This window comes from Pseudophryne corroboree, chromosome 6, assembly GCF_028390025.1.
Source record: "Pseudophryne corroboree isolate aPseCor3 chromosome 6, aPseCor3.hap2, whole genome shotgun sequence".
NCBI lineage: Eukaryota > Metazoa > Chordata > Amphibia > Anura > Myobatrachidae > Pseudophryne > Pseudophryne corroboree.
Window position 1 is genome coordinate 148,690,307 of NC_086449.1, and position 16,620 is coordinate 148,706,926.

Sequence of the window (16,620 nt, forward strand, 5' to 3'; positions counted from 1 at the left end):
TTTCCATCTGGGAACTTGGCTCTGGATACTTCCCTTGGGGCTGAAATTTCGGTGACCCCTCCTGGGGTTGACGAATCAGACACCTCTCTCAGGGTTGTTTTCTCCAGCACCCCTCCTGGGGTTGACAGATTAGAAACTCCTTTTTGAGAAGACTCATATGCCCCTACTAGAGCTTGAACATTGGATACCCCTCCTTGGGCTGTAGACACAGACGCCCCTCCTTGGGCTGTAGACACCAAACTTTGGAGTGACCCTGACTCCACACTCTGACCACCGTCCGGGTCCATGGGCCTTGGACAAACTGTCAGGATTCTGATTTTGTCTGTCCCCGGCGGGGGCGCTAGTGGGTCAGTGTTGGTGTGACGTAATACACGAGGAGACCGAAGAATAGTCCTGCGCATAGGCGCTGATATTTATTATGTCACAGGGATCACAAAGCAATTGAATAACAGGTGCAGTGGAATGCAATTGCAGAAATAACAGGAAATAAATATTCAAAAGTCACTGGTAACTATGATTGAAACAAACAGAACTCCGGTAATTGTAAAAAGCACACAGTCTCAGTATAACTCAGGATGAAATAACTTTGGAAAAACAGAACTCTGATAACTGTATAGTCTCTATGAAGCACAAGTCCAGATAGCCTAACGGGCTTAAGCAGGAGACAGTCTCTAAGCAAATAGATGTTAACTGCTGAGATGCACAGATGGTAACTGATAATGAGTGCACAGGTAGATAATGATAAAACACCTGAGGAGAGTCTCTTACTGCTGGTGGATTGTGGCTGGCTGTGGCTGGAGTTTGTAGTTCCACAGGAACACTGGAACAGGGAGATGACTTGGAGATGCCAGAAATAGGAGACTGCTGGAAACAAAGGATTGAAGACTGGAACCTGGAACTAGAACTGGAACAGAACTGAATTGCTGGAACCTGTAGTTCCACAGTAGTGATGCGACGGAGAATGCAGATTCCTGACAGCACTCCCCTAACACAGTGGATCCTGCTAGGGGGGGTCCCCCGGTTCATGGTGCGGCAAAAGCGTGGGTGAGGCATACGGGTCCCTCCTGGGGGGACCCGCTGTAGCCCCTGCGTGACACTGGCTGATATTTGCTGTACTTAACATTTATGTGAAACTACAGCGCATTTAGGAGAGATAGCCAGTATAAATATGTACAGTAGCTCCGGCGCCATTACGGGTGGCGGAGCTATATCAGAGCAGCTCAGCGGCATTTTGGCATCTTCCTCTGCATAAGCAGCAGCAGCAGCCTCACACAGCTCCTCCAGTCTGTCACACGCTGGATCACTGGTACAGGGTGTTTGAGTAGGCCTAGCAGCTAAATCTGCAACAGTTGTTGTAGTAGCTGAGTCTTCTGCACATTAGCAGTGAGCTGGGAAGATATATCTGACATCATAGTCTTAAGAGACCCTAACCAGTGGGGCTCTGGACCCTCTCCCCCAGCCCCTTCACTTATTTGTGAAGATTGACTGCATAGTTCACAGGAAACAGAATCATTAAGGTGGGTACACACTGGCCGATATATCGGCCGTTCTCTTCAGTGGCCGATATATCGCGGGTCCGTCGGCCAGTGTGTACGGGCGATATGTCTGTGTGAACTCCGTCGTTCACAGACATATCGCGTCGGCCCCACAGCACAGTATGGGAGCAGTGGTGCTGAGCGGGGGGGGGGGGGGGGCAGAATGGGAGTAGTGGTGCAGAGCAGGAGGGCAGGATGGGAGTAGTGGTGCATAGCAAGGAGGGCAGGTTGGGAGCAGTGGTGTAGAGCAGGGGGTGCAGGATGAGAGTATTGGTGCAGTGCGGGGGGGTAGGATGGGAGCAGTGGTGCTGAGCGGGGGGGGGGGGGCGAATGGGAATAGTGGTGCAGAGCAGGGGGCAGGTTGGGAGTAGTGGTGCATAGCAAGGGGGGCAGGATGGGAGTAGTGGTGCTGAGCGGGGGGGGGCAGGTTGGGAGCATTGGTGTAGAGCGGGGGGCAGGTTGGGAGCAGTGGTGCTGACCGGGGGGGGGGGGCAGGATGGGAGTATTGGTGCAGAGCAGGGGGGGCAGGATGAGAGCAATGGCGCTGAGTGGGAGGGTGGCAGGATGGGAGCAGTGCTGGGAAGGAGTTGGCAGTTAAACATGAATGTCACCTCACCTGCTTCCTGTAGCTCCCGGTCCCGGCCGCCGTCTCTCCCTCCTACTCACAAGCAGCTCTCCTCTGCTCCAGCTGCCTTACACCAGCAGACGAGGAGTCCGTGCGCCGTGCGGGGAAGGGAGGGGGGGGGGGGGGTGCGCGCTGCTCGTCCTCTCTAGGTCTTCCTACCTCCGTCTGCGGTCCGTGCGCCATGCGGGGGAGGGGGGGTCTTGTGCGGTGCGCGCTGCTTGTCCTCTCCTCTGTACAGGGTTGCACTGGGGCCGGTCAGGGAGCCGCTGGTAGCCTGATTAATGGGAGCCAACTGCCGAGAGGAAAGGGTATCTCAGCTCCTCCTTCACCTCTGGCCGGACTGCAATGCATTATTGGGGGATAGGAGGGCGGGGAGCGAATAGGCGTGTGCTCCCGAAAAGGGGCGTGGCCTGTGAAAAGGGGGTGTGGCTTCGCAGAGGACCCACAATCGCGAGCCACGCCCCCGTTTTCGTCACTGAGGGGGCATGCCCAGCGCTCTGTGAGCCGCTGGCATGCTCCCTCTCCCTCTGACTCCACTGAATAGACGCTGTGCGCATGCGCACAGCGTCTATTCACCGCTGCTCTGCTAAGCAGAGCAGCGATTGACAGAGCCTCCCAACTGACCCCCCCACCGCGGGACACTGCGGCCCGCGGGTGGGACAGCGGGACAGTCCCCAAAAAACAAGACTGTCCCGCGAAAATCGGGACAGTTGGGAGGTATGTATGAGGTGTCATATAGGCTGAAAGCACGCCCCTGTCAAAGAGGCACTTGTAGTAAGTGCCGCTTCAGCTGATTATTTAATGGTCTTTGACTGCCCAATGCTTAGCCCCGCCCCCCGCTTCCGGCCATTTCACATTAATAGCGGGAGGAACTGGCAAAGGTGCCTCCGAAGCACATTAAAGGCCGTTTTTTAAAAAGTAAAAATTATTAAAATAATGTAAAGGCTAAAGCAGATACTTATGACACAGAATACGTGTCATAAGTATCTTCTTTGCATTATTTTACTTATTAATGACAGGGAAGGCACTGCCTGCCATAACTGCATGTCTCTGCAGTAAGCACAATAACATACACATACACACAGACAGTTATAATGCAAGCCTGCCCTACTGTATGTGAGGGGAGACAGAGAGAGAGAGAGGACACCAGCACACCCTGAGCTGCAGTGAAGCTGTCAGCTTTCTAAAACACATTAAACACTAACAATTTTTGTCCTACCAAGTACAGAGTACACAAGCGGCTTTCCCCCTTTGCTACACCCTGTACCAGTTTTCCAGCGTGTCTTGTGAGGCAGGAAGCGCTGTGTGTGCTGTATATGGCTGCAGTAAGCAGAGGAAGGCGCCAAAAGCCTCAGGTCCCGCTCTGAGTTAGCTCCGCCCCCTCTAATGGCGCCGGAGCTATAATGAATATGTATACTGGCAAAGTCTCCTATATAGCTTAAAACATCACACAAGTGCTAGTCAAGCCCTTTGTGCCAGTTCTACAAGGTGGATCTTAGCGGGACTCCCCCAGGAGTGTCCTGTACGCTGCGCCCGTGGTCAGCCGCACTTTGAACTGGGGGATTCCCCTAGCGGGGCCACCATTTTGTACTCACCACCAGTGGTGCAAGTGGGCGGGTACGGGTGGGTACGGCGTACCCGTAAGAATTTAGCCGTGGGTACGCCGTACCCACACCGACGGGCCGCCGCTCCTCGCACCGCCGCTGATGTGAGGGAAGGAGAGCGCAGCCTGTGCCTCTCCTTCCCCTCAGTCTCCGGCGGGTGTCATAGTTTAATTCAGCGCCGATCCGTGAGCCAATCAGAGCTCGCGGTGCGAGCTCTGATTGGCTCACGGATCGGCGCTGAATTAAACTGTGAGACACCCGCCGGAGACTGAGGGGAAGGAGAGGCACAGGCTGCGCTCTCCTTCCCTCACACAGGACGGCAGCGGTGAGCAGGGAAGGGGGGGGGGCATGTTATACCTGGCACTGGGGGATATCTGGCACTGGTGGGGCATTTCTATCTGGCACTGGGGGATATCTGGCACTGGGGGGGCATTTCTATCTGGCACTGGGGGATATCTGGCACTGGGGGGCATATATACCTGGCACTGGGGGATATCTGGCACTGGGGGGCATATATACCTGGCACTGGGGGATATCTGGCACAGGGGGGCATGTATACCTGGCACTGGGGGATATCTGGCACAGGGGGGCATGTATACCTGGCACTGGGGGATATCTGGCACTGGGGGGGCATGTATACCTGGCACTGGGGGATATCTGGCACTGGGGGCATATCTGGCACTGTAGGGGCATTTCTGTATCTGGCACGGGGGGCAATGTATATCTTACACAGTGGGAGCATTTGTGTATCTGGCACTGTGGGGCAATGTATATCTGGCACTGTGGGGCAACGTGTATCTGACACTGCGAGGCAATGTATATCTGGCACTCTGGGGGCATTTCTGTATCTGGCACTGTGGGGCAATGTGTATCTGGCACTGTGGGGCAATGTATATCTGGCACTGTGGGGCAACGTGTATCTGGCACTATTGGGGTCATACGTGTATCTGCCCCTCCCCCATATGTGTATCACGCCCCCATTTTCATTGGCCACGCCCCATGTGGCATTTGGCCACACCCATTTTTCGCACGCGCGCCGAAGGCGCGCGCACACAGTACCCATAAGACATTTTTTCTACTTGCACCACTGCTCACCACCGATGTTACCTTCAGGCAGCGTTTGGGGTGTGCGGCGTGCTGCAGCTGTTACAGCCAAGACGCAGTGCCCCGCTGAACAACAACCCCTTGGGACGGTGGGCCTGCAGCGGGGAAGCGGCTCTGCACCTCGAAAAGCCGGTGACCGTCCCTTCCCCTAACTCCCATGGTGCAGGTATGCTGTTGCCCTCTCCTGAGGGCACTTTTTTCTAAACTGCCTGTGGGAGGGGGCATAGAGGGGAGGAGCCAGCACATTCAGTTGAAGAAATTTAAAGTGCACTGTCTCCTTTGGACCCCGTCTATACCCATCGTACTGGTTTTACCCCAATATCCCTTATGGATGCTAGAGAAATATATATAGACAGCATGAAGGAAATAATGCAAGTTGTTTGTACGTAAAAGTGTCCAACCTTCAAGGCAATGGTTTGTAAACGTCCACAGTGAATACCCATGCCTGTTTTTCCATACAGTATGTCAGCTGGGCACACTTGTGCATAAGCTACACGTCTGTCTTGGTATAGCATCCATATTATCACATCTGGCAGGCTGATCTGAGGCTGCAGAGAAAAACATTGGCAAAGACAATGTTCAGACAATATATTTGTATATAAACACATTATGATCACTTGACCCACGTGATGAGCAAACCCGCTATATGGGGACAATGATTGTAATGCACTAAGGAACTGTGGATTAATATGCTAATTCAGTGGCGGAACTAGCAAGCGGTGGACCCAGGTGCGACAAAATGCTTTGGGCCCCCCCACCCCCCCCCCCCCATCCCATCCAAGTCCACCCCCTCACCCCTTGAGAGGATCTGGTGAGGGGGACCTGCCAGAGAAATGGATACCTAGCAACAGTGCCGTAACTAGACATTTTAGCACTGTGTGCAAGAAACGGCATCGGAGCCCCACCCCTGCATGCAAAACAGGGGCAGTGCGCGCCGTAGGCGCGCGCAAAAATACATAGTGGCGTGGCTTCGCGGGGAAGGGGTGTGGCCACAAAATAATACCAATTCCTAAAACGGTGCACAGTAGTCTCCATTCTTCAAATTACGCCGCACAGTAGCACCACTACACCAGGTAGAGACCCTTTTACACCTTACAGCAAACAGATTCCTCTTTTTACACATTACGGCAGACAGCGTCCCCTTTTTATACATTACGGCAGACAGCGTCCCCTTTTTACACATAACGGCAGACAGCGTGCCCTTGTTACACATAGCGGCAGACAGCGTGCACTTTTTACACATTACGGCAGACAGCGTACACTTTTTACACATAACGGCAGACAGCGTGCCCTTGTTAAACATAGCGGCAGACAGCGTACACTTTTTACACATAACGGCAGACAGCGTCCCCCTTTTTACACATTACGGCAGACAGCGTCCCCTTTTTACACATTACGGCAGACAGCGTACACTTTTTACACATAACGGCAGACAACGTACACTTTTTACACATAGCGGCAGACAGCGTGCCCTTGTTACACATTACGGCAGACAACGTGCCCTTGTTACACATTACGGCAGACAGCGTGCCCTTGTTACACATTACGGCAGACAGCGTGCCCTTATTACACTTTACGGCTGGCAGATTCCCCCTTTTTACACGTTGCGGCAGGCAGTCCCCCGTTTTTACACATTGCGGCAGGCAGATTCCCCATTTTTATACATTATGGCAGGCAGATTCTCCCTTTTTACACATAGCGGCAGGCAGATTCCCCATTTTTACACATTGCGGCAGGCAGATTCCCCATCTTTACACATTGCGGCAGGCAGTCCCCACTTTTTACACATTGCGGCAGGCAGTCCCCCATTTTTACACATAGCGGCAGGCAGTCCACCCTTTTTACACATTGCGGTAGGCAGTCCCCGATTTTTACACATAGCGGCAGGCAGTCCCAACAAATAAAGAAAGAAAGAGACAGAAAGAAAGAAAGAAAGAAAGAAAGAAAGAAAGAAAGAAAGAGACAGAAAGAAATAAAGAGAAAGAAAGAAAGTAGAATCATACTTACCCTCTCCGCTGGCTCAGGCTCCTCGTGCAGCTTGACGATTCCCGGGCAGTAGACGAGGTGGAGGAGGGAGCCGCAGCAGCGCTGTGTTATTGGTGGAGGTGCTGCTGCTGCTGCCCCCCTGCTTCACTATAGGCTGTTCTCGGAAGACAGCCTATAGTGAAGCAGAGGGGCAGCAGCAGCAGCGCCTCCACCAGTAACAAAGCGCTGCTGCGGCTCCCTCCTTCCCCTCCGTCCTCCTCCTTCCCCCGTCCGTGCCGCTGCTCTTCTCCTCTGTGGGCGGCTGTGCGCTGCGGGCAGCGGTTGCCTGCAGCGCACAGCGGCATGTAATGAGTCAGTTTGACTCATTACATGCTTGGGCCCCTGGACAGAGGCGGGCCCCAGTGCAACGCACTGCTTGCCCTGCCGGTAGTTCCGCCTCTGTGCTAATTGATATTAATAGAAGTAATAGATTACAATCATTCAGTAGTGAATGTTATGGGAGCGGAGTACTAATGCTGGGATATTGTTGCTACTGAGTACCTGTGATGCTGAAGTTGAGGTTGATGTGATGAATGGATGGTATGGGGACAGTGATGACTGAGACTGTGATACCAAGGTGTATGTGATACACAGTATGGATTATAAGGAATACAGTGTGCTATGTATGACTACAGTAAATGATTTATTCGGTGACTGCATATGGTTCATACTTGCCTACTCTCCAGGAATGGCCGGGAGGCTCCCGAAAATCGAGTGGCGCTGGATTGGACCCCCCCAACCCGAGTCTTCAGAAGTCCCCTGCAGTAGGCGCTCTCCGGCGAGGGGTCCGACGACGCAATTCGCGCTGAATCACGTCATCATGGCCCCGTCCCCTTGCGGGGCCGCAATGACGTGATTCTGCTGCCTCTCCCCAGACCGCCCCCATTCAGTGTCACTGTGCCATGTCGCGCCCCCTCAAGCCACGGCCACGCCCCCCACTTTGCCATCCTTGCTGTCTCCTGCCGGTGGAGGCAGCCATAATGTTGGCAAGTATGATATGAGTGTATGAAGACTGTGAAACAGAGAGCTGTGGCTGTAATAAATAAGGACAATTTGAAGTTTGTATATATATATATATATATATATATATATAGATATAGGGGTACCCAAAGGAATTAATGATTTTTTTTAATTAATTAGTTATTTGTATATTTTGAAACTTCAGTCAGCATCAAAGTACTCTCCACTTCAATCAATACATTTGTCCAAATGTTATTTCCATTGCTCAAAACATTTTTTAAACTCCTCTTCGTTGATGACGAAAGAGTGAATAACTCAGGGGGAAAAAATCACTGCAGTCAAACGCTACCTTCCCCCGCAATGTCAGCGGGATACTGACTCAGAAGGGTTCCGCAAACATTCACGTAGTCTCGGAAGCCTGTACTACAAGCGCCCCGCCCTCAAGAAAATGATTCCTGTTTCTTTTGGGTACCACCTTGTATATGGTTGTGTGATTCACTGGGACATAGATATCTGATTGTGATATATGGTAGGGCATATGGATATGATTGTGACCTATGCTGGGGCATACAAATATGATAGTGAGATAACCTGGGTTTGTGAAGTCATATAAGCAGCTAAATTTCTAATTTATTTAAAAAAAAACAACTTCTGTTTTTAGGATGTGTATTATATAATCATACTAGGGAACAGGTATAACCGAGGATTTGCAAAACATATTACATCTCAGAACTAACAGAAATATCCCATAATTAAATGGGAACATCTGCTATATTGAAATGTAAATGGTGCTAATTATATAAATATTAAAGCACAAAAGACACAATATTGGGGGTCATTCCGAGTTGTTAGCTCGCTAGCAGTTTTTAGCAGGCGGTGCAAACGCTATACCGCCTCCCACTGGGAGTGTATTTTAGCTTAGCAGAAGTGCGAACGAAAGGATCGCAGAGCAGCTACAAAATTATTTTGTGCCGTTTCAGAGTAGCTTCAGACCTACTCAGCGCTTGCGATCACTTCAGACTGTTCAGTTCCTGTTTTAACGTCACGAACACGTCCTGTGTTCGCCCAGCCACACCTGCATTTTTCCTGGCATGCAAAGTACATTGGGTTCCACAGGGAAACATCGGGTTGTAGAGCGGGATCTTGATCCAGAGGCACCATCAGGCAAAGCTTTGACTGTCCCAGGATGCATTGGGGCCTCCTCATAACCCCACCTCCAGGCACTGAGAGCTCAGTTTCGTTAACCAGTCCAATGCAGGAGAAGGTAAAGAGAAGGCAGATCTTAGTCACATAGAACCACAATCTCATGACAGGAGAGGGTACCAGTGGCTAATGCCATACAACCCAAAGAAGCTAGGTGCGTCCGGGTGGGTGCCCTGTGGAACCCAATGTACTTCGCAGAAACAGAGTTAACAATAGTAAGTCTACTATAACTCTTCTTTTCTGCATCAGGGTACATTGGTTTCCACAGGGAAACATCGGGATGTCCTAAAGTAGTTACTCAAGGGAGGGGATGCGCCTTAGCGGGTAAGAGAACCCGGTGTCCAAAGGAAGCATCCTGGGAGGCGGAAGTATCAAAGGCATAGAAACTAATGAACGTGTTCACTGAGGACCACGTAGCCGCCTTGCACAATTGTTCTGGGGACGCGCCACGGCGGCTCGCCCAAAAAGGTCCCATAGACCGAGTAGCATGCGCTTTAATTGCAGCAGGAGCTGGGAGTCCAGCCTGCACATAGGCTTGTGCAATCACCATTCTAATCCATTTTGCCAAGGTTTGCTTATTCGCAGGCCAGCCATGTTTGTGAAAACCAAACAGCACAAAAAGGGCATCTGACCTCCTGATAGAGGCAGTCCTCTCCACATAGATTCGGACAGCCCTAACCACATCCAAAGAATGTTCTTTGCGAGACAACTCCAAATAGATAAATGCCGGAACCACAATCTCTTGGTTAAGGTGAAAGATGACACCACATTAGGCAGATAACCTGAGCGAGTTTGTAGAACTGCCCGGTCCCGATGGAATATGAGAAAGGGTGGACGACAGGACAAAGCGCTTAAGTACGACACCCATCTTGAAGAGGAAATAGCCAGCAAGAACAGGACCTTGGCTGTGAGCCATTTAAGGTCCACCGATTCAAGAGGTTCAAATGGAGACTCTTGCAGGGCATTCAGCACGACAGACAAATAGGGAGGCTGAATCCGAACAATGCCCTGAATGAACATATGAACATCAGGTATAGAGGCAATTTTTCTCTGAAACCAAACCGACAAGACAGTTATATAAACCTTCAGGAAGGCCAGAGGAAGACCTAAGTCCAGGCCTCTTTGCAGAAAAGCCAGTATTCCGGAAGTTCAGAATCTATGGACATCGTAATTCTTCTCAGCACACCAGGTGAAGCAAGAATTCCAAACCCTGTAATAGATAAGGGCAGAGGCCGGTTTGCAGGCTTTCAACATAGTTTGAATAACCACCTGGCCAGGTCTGGGTACGAGGAGGTCTGGTTGTTGAGGAAGCAGAAGGGGTTGCCCCGTCGGTAGACCCTGCAGGTCTGAGAACCAATGCATTATTGGCCAAGCTGGAGTGACTAGAAGCAACATTCCTCCTTCCTGTTTGAACTTCCGTAGAACCCTGGGCAGGAGTGACACTGGAGGGAACACATAAGGCAGCCGAAAGTTCCATGGAATTGCCAGTGCATCCACAAATTCTGCTTGATGATCTCTTGTCCTTGATCCAAAGACCGGAACCTTGTGATTGTGTCAAGACGCCATGAGGTCTATGTCCGGTAGACCCCACCTGTCCACTAGGAGTAGAAAGACATCTGGATGAAGATTCCACTCTCCGGCGTGTACGTCCTGGCGACTGAGGTAGTCCGCTTCCCAGTGCAGGACACCCGGAATGAACACTGCCGATATACTAGGCAGATGGCGTTCTGCCCAACAAAGGATTTTTGACACTTTCTTCATGGCCATGCGACTTTGAGTGCCGCCTTGATGGTTTGTGTATGCCACTGTCGTGGCATTGTCCGACCGTACCTGTACCGGCCTGTTCTGTACTAGATGCAGGGCAAGTGATAACGCACTGAACACCGCCCTCAGCTCTAGGATGTTTATTGGGAGGAGTGATTCTTCCTTGGTCCACCGACCCTGAAAAGAGTGTTGCTCCAACACCGCTCCCCATCCCCTCAGACTGGCATCTGTCGTTAAGAGGACCCAGTTGGGGATCTAGAAGGGACGGCCCCTGGTCAATTGCTGGTCCTGGAGCCACCAGGTCAGCGACAGACGGACCTTCCATAGTGAACGAGATCATTTGGAATCTGATCCATTGAGGACGTCCCACTTGGCAAGAATTAATCATTGCAGAGGGTGGGAATGAAATTGAGCATACGCCACCATGTCGAATGCCGAAACCATCAGTCCCAGTACTTGCATTGCAGAGTGCAGGGGCACTTTGGGGCGACAGATGAAGTGTCTTATCCTGTCCTGGATTCTCAGGACCTTGTCTGGAGACAGGAACAGTCTCTGACTATGTGTGTCCAGAAGCGCCCCTAGGTGCACCATGCTCTGAGCTGGGACCAGCGAGGACTTCTTCCAACTGATCAGCCATCCATGGGTTTTTAGGCAACTTACCGTCAATTGTAGATGACTGAGGAGGACTTCGTGGGAACTCGCCAGAATCAGCAGGTCGTCCAGGTACGGCAGGATTCTGACTCCCTGGTGACGGAGGTGCGCCGTCATCATGGCCATAACCTTGGTGAAGATTCGAGGAGCTGTGGCCAGTCCAAATGGCAGAGCCTGGAATTGGTAGTGACTGTCGTCAATAGCAAACTGCAGGAACTGCTGATGCAATATGGCAATAGGAATATGCAGATAAGCATCCTGTATATCTAGGGATACCATGTAATCGCCGGGTTCCATAGCCAGCACGATTGAGCGCAATGTTTCCATACGAAACTTGGCTACCCTCACAAACTTGTTGAGGTTGAGTATACTGTAGGCCGAAAAAAGACCCATTGGGTTTCTGCACTAGAAACAGAGTCGAATAATAGCCTTTGCCACGCTGGGACTGAGGCACTGGGGCAGCCACTTTTGTACTCAGGAGGGAACCTACCACCGTTTGCAGAGCCTGCGCCTTCAACGGATCTGAACGGAATACCGTAGTGCAGAACTGGTGAGGGGGACGTTTCTTGAAGGAGACAGCGTACCAGTGGGAGACATCTTCCAGTACCCAAGCGTCTGAAGTGGTCTTTAACCAGACCTGGGTGAATTGTAGAAGTCGGCCTCCCACCTTGGGTCCCCCAGGGGAAGGCCCGCCCCATCATGCAGCAGGCTTGTTTTGTTTTGAAGCAGGCTGCCAGGCTGCCCAGGACTGTTCGATCTTGGGCTTGGGAACACGAGATTGTCTCGGGTAAGTCTGACCCTTGGCTTTCCATTGAGGTCGAAAGGAACGAAAAGTGGCAGTCTTCACCTTCTGTGTAGAAGGATTAGTAGGAGGAAGAAAAGCAGACCTCTCAGCTGCTAATTCAGACACTATTTTATTGAGGTCCTCTCCAAATAAAATGTCCCCAGTGAAGGGAAGTACCTCCAAGGTCTTCATGGAGTTTAAATCCATTTTCCACAACCTTAACCACAGAATACGATGAGCCAAGACAGACGTGGATGACGCTTTGGCTGCCAGTACCCCCGCATCAGAGGACGCCTCCTGAATGTAATAGGCAGCGGTGCATATGTGAGACAGGTACTGTCTGGCATTGTCAGAAATATCCTCAGGCAGCTCATCCTCTAACGCCTGAACCCACACTTCAATACCTTTTGCGGCCCAAGAGGCAGCTATCGTAGGTCTATGAATGGCCCCTGTGAGGGAATAAATAGATTTCAGGCATCCCTCCACACGCTTATCTGTTGGTTCCTTCAGTGAGGTGACAGTGGTGACAGGCAGAGTAGACGACACCACTAGATGGGTGACGTGAACTGAGAATCCACCGGCGGCTGATTCTCCCACTTATTACATAACTGCAGGGAGAGGATATCGAGCCAAAGCCCGTTTAGGGAGCGGGAATTTCTTACCTGGGGTAGACTGGGGTTCCCGCCTGATTTCCACAAGATGATCAGAATGGGATAGCACAGTTCTAACCACTTTCTGCTGTTTAAACATATCAGTTTTCTTGGCCACTGTAGTGGAATCCTCATTTTCAGAGATTTGAAGGATCTGCTTAATAGCAACCACTAGGGCAGGGACATCAACTTGTGAGGGAGAATCCTTTTCAATAACACACGATTCAGTGTCTGACAGGACCGTATGCTCCCCCTCCTCCTCAGATGAAACCTCAGAGAGGTTAGTGGATTGTGAGGAAGAAGCGGCCCGCTTAGAGGACCCAGGAACATGGGAGTGACCTGAGGTAGATTTCTGTCTAACCAAAGACTGATTTAACTGCTGCAGTTGGTTAGATACATTTTCTGCCCAAGGTGGATTTACGAGAGGGACACTTTGTGGGGTCTAAACGGTCCAGCAGAGTCCCCAGGAGGATAGTGAACATTTCCCGTGGTGGCTCCATAGTAGTCACAGGAGCTGCAGGCTAACTGGGAGGTGTATGACATTTAGTACACACAATACTTCCCCCTCAGGTAAATCTCTGGCGCATACCTTGCACATTACAGGAGCCTCCAGAGCTTTACTGCCCTTATTGTTAGACATTGTAATAAAGCAACAATCAGGCTAACAGTACGATGAAGCCAGACAGAGTACACAACCTGCGGACAAAGTACACACCTGCGTAAGAGTACACAAACTTGTGAACTAAATCCCGGTTGAACGTGACTGTAACACAGTAAAATATCTGTGCAACGATAAGTACTGTGTACACACAGCATGGTCCTAGACTAGAGGTATATATCGGAATACTCGTACAATATATTCTGTAATAGGTACACTCTTTCTTAACTAACGCTGCCTGTATGAAGACATGTAGAGTACTCAAGTGTCTGTAAAGTCTCAGCGCTGTATACAGGTGGTTTTACAGGGGAAGACCTTGCCCTGCAATCTCAGAGACCAGTAGCAGCTATGCTCAGAAGATGGCGCCTGGCATGTCTGTCAGGAACTGAGGCATAGTTGCCGACTTCTGGGCTGCTCTCTCCGGGAGAGAGCAGCCCGTCGGCTCAGCAGGGGGGGCGGGCAGTGAGGTGACGTGACAGGGGGCGGACCAGAGGCGGAATGGAGGCGGGCCAGAGGCGGAACGGGGCGTGGCTTCTGGGCCGCATCATTTAAGCCACGCCCCCACTGTGTAATGCCGCGATTACCGGCATTATACAGCAGGGGGCGTGGTTACGATGACGCGATTCAACAAGAATCGCGTCATCGCCTGCCCGGACCGCCCACTTTACTCATTAAGTGGGCGGCGGGCAGGGGGTGACCCGCGGATATCGGGAGACTTGCCTGCTCTTCCGGGGGGCCGGGAGGGTCACCTGTTTTTCGGGAGCCTCCCGGCCATTCCGGGAGGGTAGGCAAGTATGAACTGAGGGAGAGTGTGAAGGAGCTCCAGGGTGGGAAATCTGCGAGGAGATGGCGCCCTGGGCCCGAGGAGGGGCTACAGGTCAAGCGCCAGCTCCCCTATGCTGGACCTCACCGCCGGTACCACGGAGCCTTACCAATAGGGGCATTAGTACACCCAACCTGTACTCCTATGCCCTGGCAGATATAGTGGGGTCCCTGCTTGGTGACAGTGTCCACGCCAGCCTCGCAGTCCGTCTCCCTAGACTGCGATTTAGTGGCAGGTACTCCCTTTGTAGCAGCCATGCGAACCAGGAAAGCGCCTGCAACCGTGTGCCTAAGCCGGAGCGTCTCCACTGCAAGTACCCGGGAACAGAGCTGCAGGAGTATGCAACGCCACTTGGGAGGTGACGGAGACGCAGCACTGAATGTCACCCTTAATTAACAGTGCTGCGGCCCTTGAAGTCTTCTTAGCTTTTTTCAGGACTGCCCAGTGCAGCCCGCCTGTTAGCTGACCTGCTGCCTGCAGGCACCACTCGAAACTGAGCTCTCAGTGCCTGGAGGCGGGGTTATAGAGGAGGCCCCAATGTATCCTTGGACAGTCAAAGCTTTGCCTGATGGTACCTCTGAATCAAGATCTCGCTCTACACCTCAATATTTCCCTATGGAACCCAATGTACCCTGCTGCAGAAATACTATTTCCTTTTTCACAACTATGATTTCTATTTTGCTGATTGTTATCAATTATTTACAACATGTGTAATATTGTAAATCTTACTAATATTTTATTCAAAAGAACAATAAAAGTAAAGTTTTAATTACAACCAGATACTTATGTTTATCAGTTATAGACATCCGTTCTCTTTGACACTACAATGTCAAAGAGAGTTGGTCCCAGGTATTATGACAGTTCCTGGCTCTGGGGAGTTGATAAGTAATGGCAGAGCGCCAGTCACCGGAAGTTTCAGCGCTGAAAACCCTATGGCAAAAATGATACTCACCTCTCAGATGGTCTATGTGGCTCCCGGTGGTCACCCCTCCATCTTCCACTGGGGAGTAGGCTGGTGGGAGACCCAGGGGATGCTGGCTGGTGCAGGGGCTGCTGGGAGATATAGTTCTCCCAGCGGCCGGCTACAGGGGGGAAGAGGGGGACACACACTCATACCCAAACTCACATTGCAGACACTCACACACTCACACACCTCACATACTCACTGCTCCTGCAGAAGACCCGACTCACGGCGCTGGATGAAGACCCTGCTAACTGACTTTGCTTAATTAGTCCTCAGGAAGGGGGTGAAGTCACGACCTTAAGACAAATTAGACTTGCTTTGGATGTGCGAGAAAAAAGACACAGGGATTTCGAAAGAAATTACTGTGTCCCATTTTCTCTTCCAGCAGCAAGTGAGAGCTGTGATGGGAAGGAGGGGAGGGGCCTGTGCAGCTGCTAGACTGAACCTCTTTATATAATAGATATTAAACCTTATTTAATGTAATAGGTTTCTGTAATATTATCATTATGAACAGTGCCTTACAAATATATTGCAGCACTTATCAGCCATAAAATAAAAATAGCTTTAATATGAGGAGTTTGCAATAAGTTTCCGTATGTGCAGTGCATAGGTAGAGTAGACACAATCTGACTGGTTGTAAACTGTAATCTCAGACTAAAGTTCTTGTGAAATGCTAGGTCACTGAACCGTATATAGGCAGCACTGCACACCGAAGAAGTCAGCATGTCCACTTCCTTCACAAATTAGTCACTGAGTTCTACAGAGGCCACTGGAGAGCCATGACTTTTAACAACTACAAGAGTGGTCATCGACAGCAGAATAGCATTGACTAATTGTGAGCTGCATTTTGGGTGGAGTAAGCACCGCCCCAAACCACTGTGTTTGAGGGGTTTGCAGTATTTTGGCTCGGGAGAGCTGCGGCCAACCTGTGTCCGCCATCACAGAGGACAACGTTGCTGCCGTGTGATTCACAGTTGAGGTGGATACCAGGGTGACTGTGGCCCAATAGGTGACAGACATCTGCTTGATATACCCCATGAAAAGTTGGCCTGAGCAAGATTTCTGCATGCTGGGTGCCCCATCAGCTGACTCAAGAAGAGAAGGAGGCTCAGGTTACTTGGTGCCGCAATATGCTGGCCCGTTTTATGTACAGTCCATACTTGGCCCCCTGCAACTTCTTTGTGTTTTCAGAAATCAAGCACAAAATGCTTGGAATTTGTTTTGAGTTACCGGAAGCTGCAGTGGAGACCTACATCCAGCAGCAGAAGAC

General features: G+C 51.0%; 1 protein-coding gene across 1 annotated transcript in view; it reads right to left on the reverse strand.

Moving 5' to 3' along the window:
- Window positions 1-16,620, reverse strand: part of FER1L5 (fer-1 like family member 5) — a 926,196-nt gene that overhangs the window by 310,239 nt on the left and 599,337 nt on the right. The window contains exon 24 of the mRNA XM_063929941.1: window positions 5,270-5,416. Coding sequence (XP_063786011.1) covers window positions 5,270-5,416 — 147 coding nt within the window. The remainder of the gene's footprint in view (window positions 1-5,269; window positions 5,417-16,620) is intronic.